The sequence below is a fragment of the Octopus bimaculoides genome, chromosome 2 (genome assembly GCF_046866305.1).
Source record: "Octopus bimaculoides isolate indiv1 chromosome 2, ASM4686630v1, whole genome shotgun sequence".
NCBI classification, from domain to species: domain Eukaryota; kingdom Metazoa; phylum Mollusca; class Cephalopoda; order Octopoda; family Octopodidae; genus Octopus; species Octopus bimaculoides.
In genome coordinates this window covers 135,660,649-135,680,920 of record NC_142929.1, presented here as the reverse complement: position 1 = coordinate 135,680,920, position 20,272 = coordinate 135,660,649, and the positions used below count along the sequence as shown (strand labels likewise).

The following is a 20,272-nucleotide window of genomic DNA, read 5'->3' as shown; positions in this document are numbered from 1 at the left end:
TATATTAAAGCTGGAAGATTTCATTTTTTATGTGATAATCTCCATAGTGTGTCACACATAAACTGTTTAAATAGAATATCTTTTGGACTTATCTATATATATATATATATATATATATATATATATATATATATATATAAATGAGAATGTGTGTCTGTCTGTCTGTCTGTCTGTCTGTCTGTGTGTGTGAATCCCTAAAACTCGAGAACTACGCAACCAATTTCATTCAAATTTTACACATGCCTTACTTAGGGTTCCAGTTGTGTTTTAGTCAAAAAAAATTATTAACTTCTTGCAGAGTTCGAGCACACGGCAACATAATATCTCCTCCACTATTTAAGTATTAAGTGTCAAAAGTGAAACAAAAACACTCATGTCAAATACTTTCACTTTAAAAATGAAACTATTCCACTAACTGAAACAATCACATTTCGATACTGTAGTGACAGATACTTTCACAGAGAGAGAAAGAGAGAAAGAGAGAGACAGAAAGAGAGAGAGAGAGATGTATATGTATACATATACATGTATATGTACACCATTTCGATACTGTAATGACAGATACTTTCAGAGAGAGAGAGAGAAAGAGAGAGAGAGAGAGATGTATATGTATACATATAGATGTACACGTATATGTATATATATATACATATATATATATATATATATATATATATATATATATATATAGATCTATACATACATGTATATGTATACATATGTGTAGATGTATATATATATATATATAGATGTACATGTAATATGTACACATATATACATATATACATGCATACAGATATCTATACATATATACACCCATCACACACACATACACATGCACACAAACACACACATTAGTCATTTGTTTTCTTATCTAAAACTACATCAAAAGTACTGAATGGATCTTTATGAAATTTGGAAATTATATTCTTTGCATAACGGCCATAACTCCCATGAAAATTCATATATTTTTGATGTTGATGAAATTTTAACTCGAACATAACAGATGAGCATTATTTAGAAAATGATGTCACACGTTATTGAGGCTACCATTCTTTCTGGATGTGCAAAAGGGGATGATGTCTTTATTCCAAGAATTCTTCTTACTCCATCAGGAGCAGACATTCCTTTTACATTCAGAAGACTACAATTCCCCCTTCGTGTGACTTTTGCCATGTCCATAAACAAATCTCAGGATCAAACACTGTCTGTAGCTGGTCTTCTCTTGGAAGAGCCCTGCTTCTCACATGGACAACTGTATGTTGGCTGCTCAAGAGTGGGCAGCAAAAAAAACCTATTTGTATATGCTCCACAAGGGAAAACAAGGAACATAGTTTACAACGAGGTGTTATAATCACAACAGCAAGAAAGTATGTACATGATCACCTTCTTTTACGAAGCTTCATTGACTTTCATATATTTATATTGATATACATATATATACGTGTGTTTGGGTGTGTGTGTGTATGTACATATCTATATATAAAGATGATGCGTAGTCTAGACGGTGTTTTTAGATTTCATTATTCTCTTTAACCCGGGCAATGCCGGGTATTTCTGCTAGTCTATTATACAATTGAATTAAGCTAATTGTGGACACTTCACTAAATATCTTGCATTTCATTTTTGGATTTTACATTTTTACTGGGAAGCATGCAGTTTTATCTCAAGCTATAATGTGAACTACTGAAAGAATTATATCTGTCTCATTAAGTTGTCATTTTAATGCTATAAAACATCATATAATTTTACATTACTTTATTAAAATTTCCCTGAGCATTCTTATAATATTAAAGTAATTATACAAACTTCTGTTTATTTCCAGATCCTAAACCTGCTTCTAATGTTATTGTGGGAACTAAGGAAAGAAATATTACAGTTACCTGGGAAAGACGCAAAAGTTTTTCCTACATAGTTTGTTTAACAAATATACACAACTGTTCTGAAAAGTAAGTTGATTTACATTAATTAATTTGATATTTTGAAATTACATTATATTTTATTCTTTGTTATTATGTTACCTATGCAAGGCCAAGATCTGCACCAGGTTCCGACCAAGCCAAAACAGACCATGGAACCTGGTGTGGCCCCCAGGCCTTGCCAGTTCCTGTCAAGCCATGCAGTCTATGCCAGCATGGAAAACGTATGTGTCAGGTGTATATATGGAGATGAAGACTGTTTACCATCATCATCATCATTTAACGTCCGCTTTCCATGCTAGCATGGGTTGGACGATTTGACTGAGGACTAGTGAACCAGGTGGCTACACCAGGCTCCAATCTGATTTGGCAGAGTTTCTACAGCTGGATGCCCTTCCTAACGCCAACCACTCCGAGAGTGTAGTGGGTGCTTTTACGTGCCACCAGCACGAAGGCCAGTCAGGCGGTACTGGCAATGGCCACGCTCGAAATGGAGTATTTTACGTGCCACCTGCACAGGAGTCAGTCCAGCGGCACTGGCAACGATCTTGCTCGAATGTCTTTTCATGTGCCACTGGCACAAGTGCCAGGAAGGCGACGTTGGTAATGATCATGCTCAAATGGTGCTATTTACGTGCCACTGGCACAGAAGCCAGACAGCTGCTCTGGCAACGATCACGCTCAGACGGTGCTCTTAGTGTTCCACTGGTACTAGTGCCATCACGATTTCGCTTTTGCTTGCCCCCAACAGGTCTTCGCAAGCTGAGTTTAGTGTTCAATGAAAGAGACTTTGGCATGGGTGCCAGTTGTCAAATTTAGTTCGATTTCGATTTCACTTGCCTCAACAGGTCTTCACAAGTGGAGTTTAGTGTCCAATGAAGGAATATTATGCATAAGTGGGCTGGCTACATCCCTGGCAGAGGCCTTGGATTTTTGCAGAGGCCTAGCGAATAAAATTTATTTAGGATAGATGGTACAAACACAGCTTTTACATGATGTAAGAAATCAGATATCCACGTGTCTTGGATCCTGTTGAATGACAAATAAGAGCTAATTAGCTGCGAGACAAAATTGTGATGGTAACAGAAATATGAGTAGTGTCGTGTGTGAGGTTTATTCAGAAAATATATTCAGTTCATGGCTTGGACTTACTGTAACAAATTATAGCAGGTGCCAGTGAAGTTGGTAACATGACATTTAATTTCCTTGTAGGCTGTGGCAATAGAATTAGTTGCTGAACAAGTCGCCATGATGAAGCAGGAGAATGACAATGGTCTGAAATCTATTAAGCAGGTGTCATTGTAGCTACGGTGATAAGAAGTCGGCCGAGGCAGACGTTATAACGACAGTAACTGCATGTGTGTGTGCCTTAGGCAGAAGAGAGATTTGTGTTTCTTGGTATCTAAAATGAGAGAGAGAGAGAGAGAGAGAGAGAGAGAGCCAAAAATCCTTGGAATATATAGGAGTTGGCTGCCACATCACCTGTTGGCGTTTTCCAGCAAAGGGCCGTAATTCGGCTATCTTTATGTTACACGTATGTTGAATATGGATGATGATGATGGTGCTATGCATTAGATGTATTTATTTATTTTCCTTCTGGAAATTACTTCAGCTGTTCAAAAGTATTTTAAAACATTTATTTAGAAGGAAAGATGTTTTAAAATGAAACTTTCCATTATTTATGTCCCCCTGGCTTCTTTATTCATCTGGAACTTTTGAAACCACATTTAATATAAATTGTCCTTTAATCGATGATTTATGATCCCTATCCCTCTTGAATTAGTAGAGGTAGTTATTTAGAATTTTTCTTTTGCACATATATTTATCTGTATGTCTGTAATGAACTTGTAATAACAAATCATTCTTAAGACCTGCTTTATGTCAGCTGGCACTGACATGAGGTAGGTCTTGGAAAGCAATCTTGTCCTTATATTTTACCTCTGTTTTTATCAGTTTGCCAGTTAAAAGTCATTATTGGAAGCACAAAGCTTCTAGGTACAGTTGTATTGTATATTGATTAAACTGAACAAATAAAAGCAACTGTAGACCCATATACACACGACTAATGATATGACCGAAAGAAATATATCTCAGTGGAGCATTCTGCATACTGAATACTAATATTCACTTACATAATAGGAGGTACTCCCATACCTAATACAAAGGAGAATCAAAAATTGTACACACTTGTTTTTTTCAATGTATTTATACAAAAGCAGGGGATAAACAAATACATTGTCTTTCTATATAGTCTCGTTCCTTTTCAGTGCACTTGGTCCAGCGGTCCACAAGCTTGTGTATTCCCTCTAAGAAGAAAGTTTTCAGTTGGTTGTGCAACCATTTATGTACCACTTCCTTCACATCATCTGTAGGAAATTGACGACCTCATAAACCATCTTTGAGTGGTCCAAAAATATATTTGGAAGGGGCGAGATCTGGACTGTAGGCAGGGTGTTTCTGCACCTCAAAACCCAATTGGTTAATGGTTTCAACAGTCTGGGCAGCCATGTGTGGGTGTGCATTGTCATGCAACAACCAAATTTTCTTCCACAATAAGCTTTAGCATTTGGTGCAAAATGCTAGCTTCAGTTTGTTGGCCAGCAAAGCACTGTACCTTGCACTGTTGAGTGTACACCCCTTTTCTAGGTAGTCTGTCAATATAAGCACTTTTGAGTCCCAAAAAAGGGTTAACATCACCTTTCCCATGGAAGACTGAGTCTTGAATTTCTTTGTTGCTTGCGAGCCAGGATGTTTCCACTCCATACTCTGTCTTTTGTATTATGCCTCATAATGATGGACTCATGGTTCATCTCTTATGACTATTCTGCTCAAAATTTCCTCATCCTCAATGTTGTAGTGATTGAATAAACATTGCCAGACCTCAAGACGTTTGCGCTTGTGCTCTGCGGTTAGCTCTCTTGGCACCCATCTTGCACAGACTTTATGGAAGCCAAGCTCATTATGGATGATTTGATAAGCAGAAAACCATGACTAGCCTGCCAAGAATGAGCTACGTCATTGATGATAACTCACTGGTTCACCATTACCGTCTCTCAAGCTTGCTGAATCTTCTCATCGGTGGTGGAGGTTGATGGGTGTCCTGCTTCCTCTTCATGTGTTATGCTTGTCCAGCCACTTTTAAGCATTTCAATCCACTCGTACACACTTCTATACAGTAGTGTACTGTCCCCTGTATTGTGCTAAAAGCCTCCAATGAATTTCAGCACCTGACACACCTTCCGACCAGAGAAATCGGATCACTGTTCTTTGTTCTTCTTTGGTGCATATTGCTAGTGGAGTGGCCATGCTTATACTGTAAAGCCAGAAAGAAAAATGGTGCAATCAGGCTCAAACTTTGATCACTTGACCACAATAGTAACAACTATAAGCCCTCATGCGCAGAAGGCAGTGTGATAATAATAAAGATGTGTTATGGTAAAAGTGCAAATAATTTTTGACTTCCCCTTGTATAATGATGTGAAAAACATTGATCAACTAAGATTATCTAAGCAATTAGAATGTTCAAAATCTAAAAGCAGCTAATTAGGGTGTTACTCCAATAAGATAGATTGACTGAAAATTTTGGACAACATAGACAATGCAGATTACAGATCTTTAACATGTGTCATATATATCAACATACAATACTGGTATTCAAATGAGTGTGTGTGAATGTATGTATTTGTGTGTGCTACTTATGTGGGAGTCTGGATGTTGGGGATATCTGTTAATCCACATTGCTTTGCAGCATGAGCTTGTAGATCCCAAGCTCTAAAAATACAGAGAGTTCTAACAATTGGTTATTAATCCTGCTATGTTGCTATAGGTTGGCAGCAGTGGTGGTGAAGCCGACTTTCTACATTGGTGATGTTGGCAATGGTGGTACATGTCCTGGTAGTAGTCAATGATAAGGTGGTGGCTAGCAAAAGCAGCAATCATCATTGTTGTTGTAATGGCATCAGTCACAGAAGCAGCAAATATGGTGCTGACAGACATCAGTACCATTCATCATTGTAGTGCTGATAATGCTAGTTGTGGCAGTGATGAAGCTGGAGGTGGTTGGTAATTTATAAAATCCACTGGTCCAACTCCAATTGATTATTAATCTTCAGGTTAGCATAGAGCATTCAGTACCTCCCACTCAAGCACCTTCTTCATTAGGTAGGTACCATGACCAATACCATTACTACTACAATGATGACTTCTGGTCTTGCTTGCCACAACGATGATTGTTGCAGAAGTTCATCATTATCTTCTGCCAGAACTGTGTGGAGCTTAGGTGTATTGCTCATAAACACACACATCACCCAGTCTGAGATTCGAATTTGCGATCCTTCGACTGCGATTCTGCTGCTCTAACCACTAGGCCATGTGCCTCCACTTCAATGTGAGTTGATAGATGAAATTATATTTACATCAACTTACATCATTATATAACGTCCCTAGATAGAAATTTTTATTCCAACCATAGTAACAGTGGGAATATATATGTATATATATATATATATATATATATATATATATTTTGTAGGCGTAGGAGTGGCTGTGTGGTAAGTAGCTTGCTTATGCACCACATGGTTCCTGGTTCAGGCCCACTACGTGTCACCTTGGGCAAGTGTCTTCTACTATAGCCTCGGCCGACCGAAGCCTTGTGAGTGGATTTGGTAGACGGAAACTGAAAGAAGCCCGTTGTATATATGTATATACACACACACACACACACACACACACACACACACACACACACACACACACACATACACCATCATCATCATCATCATCATCATCATCATCATCATCATCATCATCATCATCATCATCATCATCATCGTTTAACGTCCGCTTTCCATGCTAGCATGGGTTGGACGATTTGACTGAGGACTGGTGAAACCGGATGGCAACACCAAGCTCCAATCTAATTTGGCAGAGTTTCTACAGCTGGATGCCCTTCCTAACGCCAACCACTCAGAGAGTGTAGTGGGTGCTTTTACGTGTCACCTGCACGAAAACGGCCACGCTCGAAATGGTGTCTTTTATGTGCCACCCGCACAAGAGCCAGTCCAGGGGCACTGGCAACGATCTCGCTCGAAAACCCTACAAAGGCCAGTCAGGCGGTACTGGCAATGGTCACGCTCAAGATGGTACATCTTATGTGCCACCCGCACAAGAGCCAGTCCAGGGGCACTGTCAACGATCTCACTTGGCTTGCCGGGTCTTCTCACGCACAGCACATTTCCAAAGGTCTCGGTCAGTAGTCATCGCCTCGGCGAGGCCCACTGTTCGAAGGTCTTGCCTCACCACCTCAGCCCAGGTCTTCCTGGGCCTACCTCTTCCACGGGTTCCCTCAACTGTTAGGGTGTGACACTTTTTCACGCAGCTATCCTCATTCATTCTCACCACATGTCCAAACCAGCGCAATCGTCTCTCTTGCACACCACAACTGATGCTTCTTATGTTCAGCTTTTCTCTCAAGATACTTACACTCTGACGGGTATGCACATTGACATTACACATCCAGCGGAGCATACTGGCTTCATTCCTTGCGAGCTTACGCATGTCCTCAGCAGTCACAGCCCATGTTTCACTGCCATGTAGCATGGCTGTTCGTACACATGCGTCATACAGTCTGCCTTTTACTCTGAGTGAGAGTCCCTTTGTTGCCAGCAGAGGTAAGAGCTCTCTAAACTTTGCCCAGGCTATTCTTATTCTAGCAGCTACACTTTCAGCGCACCCACCCCCACTACTAACTTGGTCACCAAGATAGCGGAAGCTATCAACTACCTCTAGTTTTTCTCCCTGGAATGAGATAGAAGTTGTTTCCTGTTTGTTTACGGTGTTTATTGCACCTGAACATCTGCCACATACAAAAACTAACTTCGTAGTTAATCTACCTTTGATATTGCTGCACCTCTTATGTGTCCATAGCTTGCACCGGGTACATCTTATAGAGTTACTACCTACTCCTTTTCTGCATACTGAGCAGGGCCATCTACCTGAAGGGGTTTGTGTTTTATCTACCTTCCTACTTATTAGGATTTTGGTTTTTGCTAGGTTGACTCTAAAGCCCTTCGATTCTAGTCCTTGCTTCCACACCTGAAACTTCTCCTCTAGTTCTGATAGTGACTCCGCAATTAGTGCAAGGTCATCAGCATAGAGGAGCTCCCAGGAGCAACCTGTCTTGAATTCCTCTGTGATCGCCTGGAGGACTATGATAAATAGGAGGGGGCTGAGGACGGAACCTTGGTGGACTCCTACCTCTACCCGGAATTCATTACTGTACTCATTTCCAGCCCTCACCTTACTGGCAGCATCTCTGTACATGGCTCGCACAGCTCTCACTAACCATTCTTCTATCCCAAGTTTCCTCATTGACCACCAGATAAGGGATCGGGTACCCTGTCAAAGGCTTTCTCCATGTCAACGAAGGCCAGGTACAGAAGTTTATCCTTGGCTAGGTATTTCTCCTGCAGCTGTCTCACTAGAAATATGGCATCAGTGGTGCTTTTACCTGGCACAAACCCAAACTGCATCTCATCTAAATTGATTCGCTCCCTAATTAGTTGGGCTATGACCCTCTCTGTAACTTTCATAACCTGATCTAACAGCTTGATGCCTCTGTAATTATTTGTATCTAAAGCGTCACCTTTACCTTTGTAGCAGTTGACTATGGTGCTGCTACACCAGTCATTGGGTATGACTCCTTCGTGTATCACCTGGTTCGTAATACGGGTGACTAGGCTGTAGCCAACACTGCCAGATATTTTGAGCATCTCTGCAGTGATTCCTGATGGGCCGGGGGCTTTCCCTGTCTTCATACTCCTAATTGCTTTATCTACCCTGGTACTGTCAACTCGGATAGCTGGTCCGTCTGTTGGGTCGACATACGGCAGACTCTCTTTCTCCCATTCATTCTCTTTATTAAGCAATCTATCGTAGTGGCATCTCCAGACCTCTTTCTTTGCAGCCTCATTTAGTGCAAGCGTACCATCATCCATGCGAACACATTTCTCTCCTACGACATCACTATTCTCTCTCCTACACTGTCTTGCAACACGAAATACCTCGAGTCTTTGGTCCTCACTGCACAGAACATTGGCAAATTTTTTCTTATCTGCTTTCCCTCTGGCTAAATAAACCTGTAGCCTAGCTTCCCTTCTGGCAGATTGGTACAATTCCCTGCTACCACCGTTCTTCCAGTCCTTCCAAGCCTGTTTCTTTTGTCTAATAGCCCCGTCTACCTCCTTGTTCCACCACGACGTTACTCTGGGTCGAGAGGGCACTTTACACCAGCCACAGATCTGGTCGGTGGCTCTCAACAGGTTGTCCCGCAGAAATCTCCAATTGTCTTCTACGTTGTATGATGCTATATCCCCTTCTATTTCGTCAAATGCTTCAAGTAACTTGTCTCTAAGTCTCTGTCCATTTGCAGGGTCTTTAAGTTTCCATACCCTTCTCCTCCAAGCCGGTCTACTTCTGGGCACCCATATTGCCTTGATCTCGAAGTCGCTGACTACTAATCTATGTTGGGGTGTACATTCTTCGTCAATATATATATATATATATAATGTATGTGTGTGTATATGTTTGTGTTTGTCCCCCCAACCTCATTTGACAACCAATGCTGGTGTGTTTACGTCCCTGTAACTTAGCGGTTCTGCAAAAGAGACCGATAAAATAAGTACTAGGCTTACAAAGAATAAGTCCTGGGGTCGATTTGCTCGACTAAAGGTGGTGCTCCAGCATGGCCACAGTGAAATGACTGAAACAAGTAAAAGAGTAAATATATATATATATATATATATATATATATATATATATATGACATGTAGTGAAAGGTTGAGATACTTAGAGAAACAAAATAAAGAAAAAGCAAAAAAGATCTTTGTAAATATTTGAACTTGAATTTGTATTGTCTCCAGTATATGTCAATTATGAATCTTTTATTTTTAAGGGAAAACACAAACACACATACATTTACGAATCTGGTAGCTGGAAAATCATATGATTTATCTATCATTGTACATTCTCTTGGGAGAAACAGCAGTGAATATAGCAAAACTATAATACTCCGTAAGTCTTTGATATGAATTCTAATATTATTGATATTGCCAAATCTGATTTATTAGAATAGTGATAACTTGGATACTAATTATTTTTCATGGTTGAACATTACATTTCAACATCTTACCCACTTAGCGTTCAGATTACTCTGTCTAATATAATGCTTATTTATTTACATTGTTTTGAATTAATTATGCATTATCTTGTAGCTTTGATATTTCAGTGATGTGATTGTTTATTTTTAGAATGATATTGTTGGATAGGTATGAGAGGCTAGATCTAGCTGATTTGAATGTAAAACGGGTAGAATATTTGGGCTGGATATGGTTGGTTTAAATGCTAAAGGGTTAAAGTAAGATAGTATGTTGTTAATATTATATTTTACAATAAGGCAGTGAGCTGGCAGAATTGATAGCATGCCAGACGAAATGCTTAGTGGCATGTCATCTATTTTTATGTTCTGAGTTCAAATTCAGCCAAGGTCAACTTTGCTTTCCATCCTTTCAGGCTCATTTAAAATAAGTACCAGTTGAGTACTGGGGTCAGTGTAATCAGTTTATGCCCTCACCTGAAATTGCTGGCCTTGTGCCTAAATTTGAAGCCAATATTATATTTTACATTGCTTGAGTTATTTACATGATGAATAATTGTTATATATCCTACAAAAAACTCAAAGGGAGCCTTAATTTTACATTTGAAGACCAAGACCATCTTACATAATACATTTTAATAGAAATGGTTATTGATTTATATTTCTTCTGTCTCATTGTGAGAAGATAAAATTAAAAAATTTCTTTTATTATCTTAATTATTTTAGCTCCATTACCACCAACTAGTGCGACAAAAAATCTTACAAACAATAAATTGTTTATAGAATGGTATATTGATAGTACTATATCTGTTGCAAGTGAATGGTATATTGAATATGTGACTGAGAACAACACTAAATATTTTACTGTGCCCATCAGAAACACAACCTTGGACTTAGAAAGTGGTAAAGAATATGGAATTAAAATATGGAGCAAATCTCTTGGTGTAAAGAGTGATACCTATTTATATATAAGTCTTTATACTGGTAAGTATATTCTTTTACAGTTTTATTCTCTAACCAGTTTCAGTCATTCACCTGTAGACATGTTAAGGTCCCACCTTCATATATTTAGCAAATCATATAAACCCTAGTATTTATTTCAGTATGCTGCTTATTTTATTGGTCCCTATTTCTCAGGCTTCTACATTACTGACATAAAAAGACACAATACCAACAAGAGTTTTTTTTTTGTTTCTTTAAACCTTTTATAAACACCCACACAAATATACCCAAGTTAAGTTGGATGTACAAATTAGCCATATTTTTGTTTTTATCAGTTTGCTAATGAAAGTTCATCATTAGAAATGCAGAGCTTCCAGTGTTGTGTATTAACTAAACTACATATATATAAAAAAAAAAAAAAGATTTAATAAAACAACAAGTTTAGACCCATATACACATGATTAATGATATAACTGAGATAAAAATATCTCTGGAACATTCTGCAAACTGAATACAAATACTTGCATATGTTATAGGCAGTACTCACATACATATTATAATGATCTGAAAAACTTTGATCAACTAATATTATCTAAGCAATTAAAAGTTGAAATTTCTCTGTAGAATGTTTAACTAGCTAAGATATTGTATTTGTGTGTGAGAGAGAAAGAGAAATGGCGGGGTGGGGGGGGAGGAGGGGACTTCTGTATTGTTTCATTCTACTAAATTTCACTTTCATTGTATTGACCAACTCAACATTATTATGCAGTGCCACATAGGAACACAAAAAAATTCATACCAAACTTATTAAACTTAAGAAGCTATATATCATCATCATCACATCCAAAAAATTATTATAAGCACATAATTCAACTGAATAGCTTTCATATGACATGTCTTAGGCAAATATGCAAGGCTAAGTGAGATGGCAGAGTAAAGAATAGCACTGTCCTGAAAATGTGTGGAATACCTGGTATAGAAACCTTCTTAATTGAATTAGCTTGAAAATTTGTGATGCAGTGTTGGCTGGCAACTTCTACGGTATAAGGACAGATTCAAAAATAATTTGAAACACCTGAATATTAGAAAAGATACTTTGAGAATCTTGCAAGAAACCATGCAGACTGGAGGAAAGAGTGCTTTTTCCAGCTTCAAAATTTCAGAACTCAAATTTTATAAATTTTTATAATTGCCAAAAGAAAACCAGTAAGGACATATTCCTGTGGGATTACTTCTATTATTGAAAACAGTTAGACTGCCTGTGAAGTTTGATGGATTTTTATACATGGTGGTCATGGCTTTGACATTCTCATCTGGAATACCATAGTTCTACAGGATATATAGCATGTCCTTGTTGACACAAACAAATGCTTGGAGAAATAATATTGATGTATTTTACATGGAGATTTTGAATTCTTCTACAATTCTTCTAAGGTCAAGCATTTGAGCTAGTATTGATCTGTCTTCGCAGGAGTCGTTTTGGTTCTACTTTAGAATGGGATATGTAAGATGAAATTCTATTTAGGCACTTACAGCTTTAGATTTTTTGAAGATAGAAGTAAAAATGGAATTCGTCTGTTGCTCTGAGGCAGGTGGAGGTTACCATTCTTTGAAATTGGAATAATTACGGGGTAGGCTTTGGTGGCCATGCTTAATAAAACAGTCACATCAGATGTTATATTTTGGAGACTTCTATACTGTAATAGAGAATTAAGACCATTCAGTTACATTGATATTATTGGCTGAAACACGTAACTTAAAACTGAGGATCTACCAAAGCTGACAGTAAGATACGTCCCTGTTGCAACCACTCGGAGAAGAAAGAAAAGGAGGACTGCATTAGTCACTGAACTCACAACCAACCTTAATTTAACTAACAACACTTTTCTACGTAATTTGCAAGTTATTTTTGATTATTTTATATCATGCATTTTGTGATTGTGATCACTACATACAATATATACATACAATGATCTTCTGCATGATTTTTCCTTCTAAATTTCATTCACAGAGCAATGATCAACATGAGGCTATGATAGACATTTACTTAGGGTTCTACAGTTAGCTATTACATCTAATTTTCTTAGAGACTCACAACTGGCTGCAGAGTGTAAAAGCCTATAAAAAGCCTTCTCTGAGTTAATCACTGTAAAGTAAATTGTCTGTTGTAATTAAGGAATTTTCTTTCCTTAGAGAAAAATTCAAATATAAGGAATAAAGTTGAAACTTGTGTGAATTGAAATATTTTCCTTCAGTATATAACATCAAAGTTTGATGATATAATCAGTGCACTAGTGCAACAGGCCAAATGGGTTATTATGTTTAGTTTCCTCCTTGAAATGTTTAGTTTCTCCATCTCTGGATTGAGAAAATAATTTCCACTAATGTACTGGGACTTCTGTCTTAATCAGACTAAAGAATTTTTTTTTTGTTTCTTGTTGTTTGGTATCATTAATATTATTGATAATAAAATAAAAGAATTCTAATTATACATTTTAGCTCCAGAAGAAGTAGTGAATATAACTGTAAAGGAATCTGTTTCTGAATTAATATTATTTTGGTCACCTCCTTCACAGTCAATAATCACACGCTACAAAGTAGGTTATTCCGAATCATGTTCAAAGAGTCAAGTAAGTATCTTACACATTCTGAAATTATTCAACTGATATAGTCACTTTGAATAGGTTTTAATATCCTAAGTTCATTACACTTGTGTGGGGAAAGAATTTCATTAGTGTTAGTGTATGTTATAACATTTTCTGAAGAGAACTTCATTACTGTAAGTTTAATTTCAACTATTTACACTACTATATTCTTTCTCATATTTTAATTGTTTCAGTCATTGGACTGTGGCCATGCAGTCATGCAAGGGCACTGTGTCGAAGGATTTAATTGAACAAATTGACCACTGTACATGTTTTTAAGTCTGGTACTTATTCTATCAGTCTATTTTGCTAAACCACTACATTATGGCGACTTAAACAAACCGACACTGGTTGTCAAGCAGTAGTGGGAGACAAACACACACACACACACACACACACATATATATATATACTATGAGATTTCACAGAGTTTCTTTTTATCAAAGCATTTGATGGCCCTGGATCTATAGTAGAATACACTTGCCTGAGGTGCTGCATAATAGGACTGAACCTAGAAACACATATTTGCAAAGCAAGCCTCTTAACCACACAGCAATGCCTGTGCCTTTGTAGATTTTTAATTACTTGAGACTGTGTGAGTATAAGCTGTGTTGAAATAACAGCTCGAACAATTGCTGTTGAAATTTATCCTCAAGCATTCCGTTTTACTTTTTGTTAAAGCTTATTGCTTTATTTGGCTCAGTCACAAATTAAAATGCATGAAAGGGACAATACTTAGCTCTGCTTTCTATAAAATCAAGTGAATGATAGATAAAGAATCTCTTGAACAAGAGTCTACATTATTCTTAGTTACTTTTCTCAGCTAAACATTGCGTTTATGTTAGGCAAACTAATTTAAGTAGAATTCTCTAACAATGGAATGTCTATGCTAACAGAGAAATTTGAATCCATGGTTCATAAGTTGATAATCAAATATATTATCAACTTGGTCATTTATATTGCCAAAATGACCAGCCTAACAGAAAATACATGCTACTTCAACATAATTTATTCATATTGTTTTGAATTTCTGATGCATTATCTTGTAGCTTCACAATTTCAAAAGTTGGATCATTTATTTTTATGACATTGTAGGGTAGGTGCGAGAAGCTGGATATCACTGGTTTGAGCATAAAACAGGTAGAATATATGGGCCAGATATGACTGTCTTAAATGCTAAAAGGTTAATGTTATTCAACTCATTATTAAAAAGAGCATCCAGTTATAAACATTTTCTTATACAAATTCAAATATTCAAATTTACAGAAATATTCAGTTGCTGCCAGCTTAGGAAAATGATGATGAAATTGTTTTAAAACTTTAAAAAATCAAAATGGAATTTCTCTGAGCATCTGTGATTGTTTTCAAGAAACTGCCTTTGGCAATGATACTTTATTCTCACTGGCCTAATCCAGTTAAATTAAAAATTAGTAGTTTATTGTAGAACTTTTCAAAACCTTAATAACATGGAAAAATTTCATACATGAAAACTTTGTGAAATGAAGAATAAAGAATAAATAAAACATGATGTGATCTTTACACAGCCTAGAATTAAGTGTCATGAAATATCCGGGACCTTTTATAACAGCCAAGATAGATATGAACAAATAGCTTGCATGCTGATACCTTGTTGCTAATTTGCATAGAAAGGGTCTGCCTGGTTGTTATGTTACAATAGTTAGTACATTCATCTGGATTATGACAAGTACATGGTTTAAGCCCCTTTAGTGGTTCTGTGCATATTTTTTCGGTCTAAGATTCTTGTTATAAAGTTTACTTTAATTTAATGTTTAGAAGTGAAATTCTTAACCATTTTACTTAATTGAATGTTACTAATATTGAAAAGGTATATTTTATTGATATAGATGCTGGTATAATGGTATAAATAATGAGCATTTCATTAGCTAAAATTTTTCTGTGGCTACTTAAAATATACAATTGAAGGACACCCAAGCATATTGTATCCAAAAGATCTTGAAATCATCTAATCACCAGCATTTTAATTTCCCTGAAATATTTGATAATTTAACCCTTATGTTGCCATCTTTCTGTTGAACACCACTGCCTTTATTTCAATTAATTTCGAAAAAATAATGAATTTATTAAAATAACCTTGCCATCATTAAACTGCTATTTGGAATATAAATAACATGAAATTTTAATGCTAGGTTTTAATTTAGATTACTTTAACCTTTTAGTGTTTAAACCAGCCATATCCAGCTCAAATATTCCAACTGTTTTATGTTCAAACTGGCCAGGTTCAACCTTTTGCACCTCCTCTATAATGTTATTTTAAAACTAAACAAACACACCACTGAAGTCTCAAAGCTACAAGATAATACATAGTTAATTCAAAGCAATATGAATAAATAAGCATTACATTTGCCAGAGCAATCTGAATGCTAAAGGGTTAAAGCAAGAAGTTTGTATAAAAGAACCAGGGTTGGTCTTGAGCAACTTGGTATTTAAAGTGGTAAAATGTCAGAAAACCATAATAGCAGAAGAACAAAATCTTTTATTGCAAGCAGGACACATATGTTCTTTATTTAAATCTCACCAAAGAAGTCATGGATTAATTTTATCATAAGATAGTAAAAAGTGATCATTAGAGAAGAAAAAAAAGAAAAAAAGAAAGAAAAAGACAAAAATAGCTCATCTGAAAAGCATTCATATTTTTGCATTTTCAGGACTGCGTACCCTGTGGGGATGTAAAACAGAACAAAGGAAGCTCTAAATTTAACGTAAGAACAAACTTTATCATTATTTTTTGTTTATATATTTTACATATAAATATTCTGAAAGTTCATTGTAAGAATGTGTGTGTGTGTGTGTGTGTGTGTGTGTGTGTGTGTTCGATCGTCATTGTCTTTTTAATATCCACTTTTCTATGCTCCCATGGATCAGACAAAATTTATTGAAGCAGATTTTCTAAAGCCAGGTACTCTTTCTGTAACCTATGCTCACCTGTTTTTACAAGTGTGGTTGCATTTCCCTATTGCCAGACATGTTTACATGGAACTTTGAAAACGAATGACGCTTCTTGTGTGACAGTGATGCTTATTTACATCTATCGTGGTATATCTGAACAAGTAAATACACGCACACACACACACACACGCACAATCACATGCACATGATTGACTTCTTTCATTTTCTGACTTGGATTGACCTGAAGCTATAGCAGAAAGTACTGCACAGTGGGACTGACTCCAAAACTATGTGGTTAAGAAGCAAATTTCCTAACCATGCAACCCATGCTATCATCTTCATCATTTTATGTCTTCTTCCCATGCTGGCGTAGGTTAGGTGGGTGGTTTCTATCCAAGTCTGTTCTTATTTGGAGTTATTGCCATTACAGATCATATCAAGTTAAATTGGACACTAAATTCCACTTGCGAAGACCTGTTGAGGCAAGTGAAATTGAAATCGAGTTAAATTCGATGACTGGCACCCATGCCAACATCGTCTCCTTCATTGGACACGAAAGTCAGCTTGCGAAGACTTATTGGGGCAAGCGAAAGTGAAATCGTGATGGCACCTGTGCCCAGCGTCGCCTTTCTGGCACTTGTGCCCTCGGCATGTGTAAGGACTTCCGAGAGAGATCATTGCCAGTGCCCCTGGACTGGCTCTTGTGCGGGTGGCACATAAAATACACCATTTTGAGCGTGGCCATTGCCAGTACTGCCTGACTGGCCTTCGTACCAGTGGCACGTAAAAGCACCCACTACACTCTCTGAGTGGTTGGCGTTAGGAAGGGCATCCAGCTGTAGAAACTCTGCCAAATCAGATTGGAGCCTGGTGTAGCCATCTGGTTTCACCAGTCCTCAGTTAAATCGTCCAACCCATGCTAGCATGGAAAGCAGACGTTAAACGACGACGATGATGATCTTGCTCATATTTGTTTTTTGCATGTTTCTATGCATGGTTGCCCTTCACAGTACCAACCATTTTACCAGATTTACTGGATACATTTTATTGAAGCACCAGCACTAGAAAGGATGTCATGTCCTCAACTAAAGTGTCCTCTTGACCTTGTGTTGTCTTTTTTTGGGTTAAGGCTGAATAAATGAAATAGTAATGATAAAGAGAGAACTAGGGCATGTAGATGAAAGAAGAAGGAGTAAGAGAGGAGAGAAATTGGGTGATAATAGTGAGAAGGTGATAGAGAGAGTAATAATAGAGACACAGTGATGATGATGATCATCATCATCATTGTTTCTTGTCTGCTTTCCTTGCTGTCGCAAAATGGATGGATTGTCATAGTCTGGGTCAGTTCTTGTTCAGAGTTTCTTCCTTCTTAGGTGAGTCAGAGAAACCACATCTTGTTCCTACAGTCCATTTTTGCATGATTTTGTGGCTTGATGCTATTGCTAGCATCAACGACTTCACTGTGTTTTGGCTACATTTGGTTATAGAATCAACACTAGAGAAAAAGGAAAACAGAGAGAGAGAGAGAGAGAGAGGGGAAGGGAGGTTGTTGCCATGTTCTTTATGAGATTAAAGAGTTCTCTGTACTCTTTGATGGCTTTGTTTTTCAAGACAGATTTGACCAAGAGAGTGTAATGACTAAGTGAGTGGTAGAAAAGTGTGTGTGAAAAGGAGTGAGAAGTTAGTGAAGCATAGAGAAATGTGATACTGATAGCTTTATATTGATTTATGGTGAAAAAAATTGAATAGAAAAGCAGTGTGTGTAGTGACACACAGAGGTACACACACATCTACATGTGGGTGTCTTTTCTTTCTGTCTGATTTCGATACTTTCTGTTTTATATAAATATATTTTGTCTTATTTTTATTGGGATATAACATGTATGCATATGACACGTATAATGCAGAACTACATTAAAAATATAAATCCAAAACTGGGAGAAAAAATGGAAAAAGAGGGACAAGGAAAGAAAAAGAAAAAAAAAAGGAAAAGGAGAGAATGAAAAAAGGGAAAAACATCAATTCAACACCAAGTGCTTCAATTGATTGCACATCACAAGGTTCAATAGAACCTACTGAAGCAAGCCAACATGCTTGTGACATTATCATGGGCGATGGCAAGGCTAAGGTGTTGGAGCAGCCAAAGCACCCTCACGAGCATCACCTGTCACCTAGGTAAGGCAAGCCACCAGTGATAACAAGAACTTCATTGTTAGTAGCCCATCCCCTCCAAACATCTCAAACACCACAGGCTAGAAGAAATAGTTCACTAACAAGTCTTGATACTTAAGATTTTGTTCTGTTTGGCTACAAAAGTAGTGACCCTCTCATTTACTGCAGTATCCAGGATGTAAGAGGGAGCGAAGGAATAGCAGACCATAATGTCCCAGATGAGGCACCTACCCCTTACACAGGGACAAAGGGTAAAACCATTCTGTTTGTATTTATGACTATAGTCTGTGTACAAAATGAAGTTTACTTTTTCAGGTGGATGATTTTGAATATACAAATGAGACATCATATACATTCTCAATCAAACCGGGTTGTTGTTATCGCACAATAGTAAGTTTTTTGTTTTTTTATTTCACGATATTAATAATTTTTCATTTTTAAATAAAATTCTCAGAAGTTTCATCAACAGATAGAACTGAGGCCCTACCCTATATAGACCAAAACATTGAGTTATTTTGGCAAGTCTGTCTTCAAAATAGCCAAATTCTGATATGGATAGAAATAATCATATGGTTTTGAGTTGCATTTTCATATTTGTTTCTCAAACATTTCATTTAAACTTATTACATAAACTGAATAATGTGAGGTGAGCTGCAAACTTAATATACTTAACACTGGCTAATTGATGACTGCATATTCAAGTGTATTTACATGAATTTATTAACTTTAATAACAAAATAAAGTGTTTAGATAGTCTGGTTGAGATCTATTAGCTGCTATTCGCTATATCAATCATGCAGTCTACACTTGTGTTTTACTACCAAGTATCTACTAGCTTGCATCTAGTTAAACCTTATTGTTAAGACTGCCTGCTTGTTAGAGCTGCTTTAATCCTCGGAATTAAGGCATGTACAGTTTTCCTATTTTGCAAACAATTTGTACCCCTATTTGGGATTAAAATTCATATTAATGAGAATTTGTGATAGTAAGTGAATGATCATTATTTTGCTTTGAATTTTGTGAAGCTATGTTTTGTTCTGTACAGTGTAATGCACATTATAAACTTTAAATGCTTTTTGAGAAAGCAACTTCTTATTTTATGTATAGCAAAGTTTATATTCTTTCATAGCCAGCTGAAAAAGAGTTCATTTGACTTAGCTGTACTGACTCTGAGAAAAGTCTAAAGTGTATTGAAATTATAGTAATCTCACTACTTACTTGTACTGATCACATGCTCTTGAAATAATTTTTCAGCAAGGCTAATTTTATTTACTTATAAAAAGTTGATTATTTAATATTTGTTTGATTGAATATAATTTTATTTCACATTAGAAATAAGAAAAAACATAAATGAATAATACCACAATAGACAAAATTAAACCAGATTTAAGATACCCCTAAATTAAAATTAAAGTTATTTTAAAATCTTTTAGATTTGGGCGTTTAACAAAAATGTAAAAGGGAAACCAACTTATCACAAATGTAGAACAACATCTTTTGGTAAGTTAAATATT

The 20,272-nt window shown here is 36.7% G+C and overlaps 1 protein-coding gene across 12 annotated transcripts in view; it reads left to right on the top strand.

Moving 5' to 3' along the window:
* The window catches only part of LOC106877276 (tyrosine-protein phosphatase 10D), a 135,582-nt gene that overhangs the window by 53,629 nt on the left and 61,681 nt on the right, over positions 1 to 20,272 (top strand). For all 12 annotated transcript variants that reach the window (XR_016240753.1, XR_016240752.1, XR_016240754.1 and 9 more), the window contains exons 14-20: positions 1,826 to 1,949; positions 9,871 to 9,989; positions 10,798 to 11,055; positions 13,513 to 13,643; positions 16,346 to 16,399; positions 19,074 to 19,148; positions 20,192 to 20,258. Coding sequence is in view for 8 of the 12 variants with exons in the window: in XM_089347751.1 (XP_089203877.1) it covers positions 1,826 to 1,949; positions 9,871 to 9,989; positions 10,798 to 11,055; positions 13,513 to 13,643; positions 16,346 to 16,399; positions 19,074 to 19,148; positions 20,192 to 20,258 (828 nt within the window). In the remaining 4 variants the exon portion in view is untranslated. The remainder of the gene's footprint in view (positions 1 to 1,825; positions 1,950 to 9,870; positions 9,990 to 10,797; positions 11,056 to 13,512; positions 13,644 to 16,345; positions 16,400 to 19,073; positions 19,149 to 20,191; positions 20,259 to 20,272) is intronic.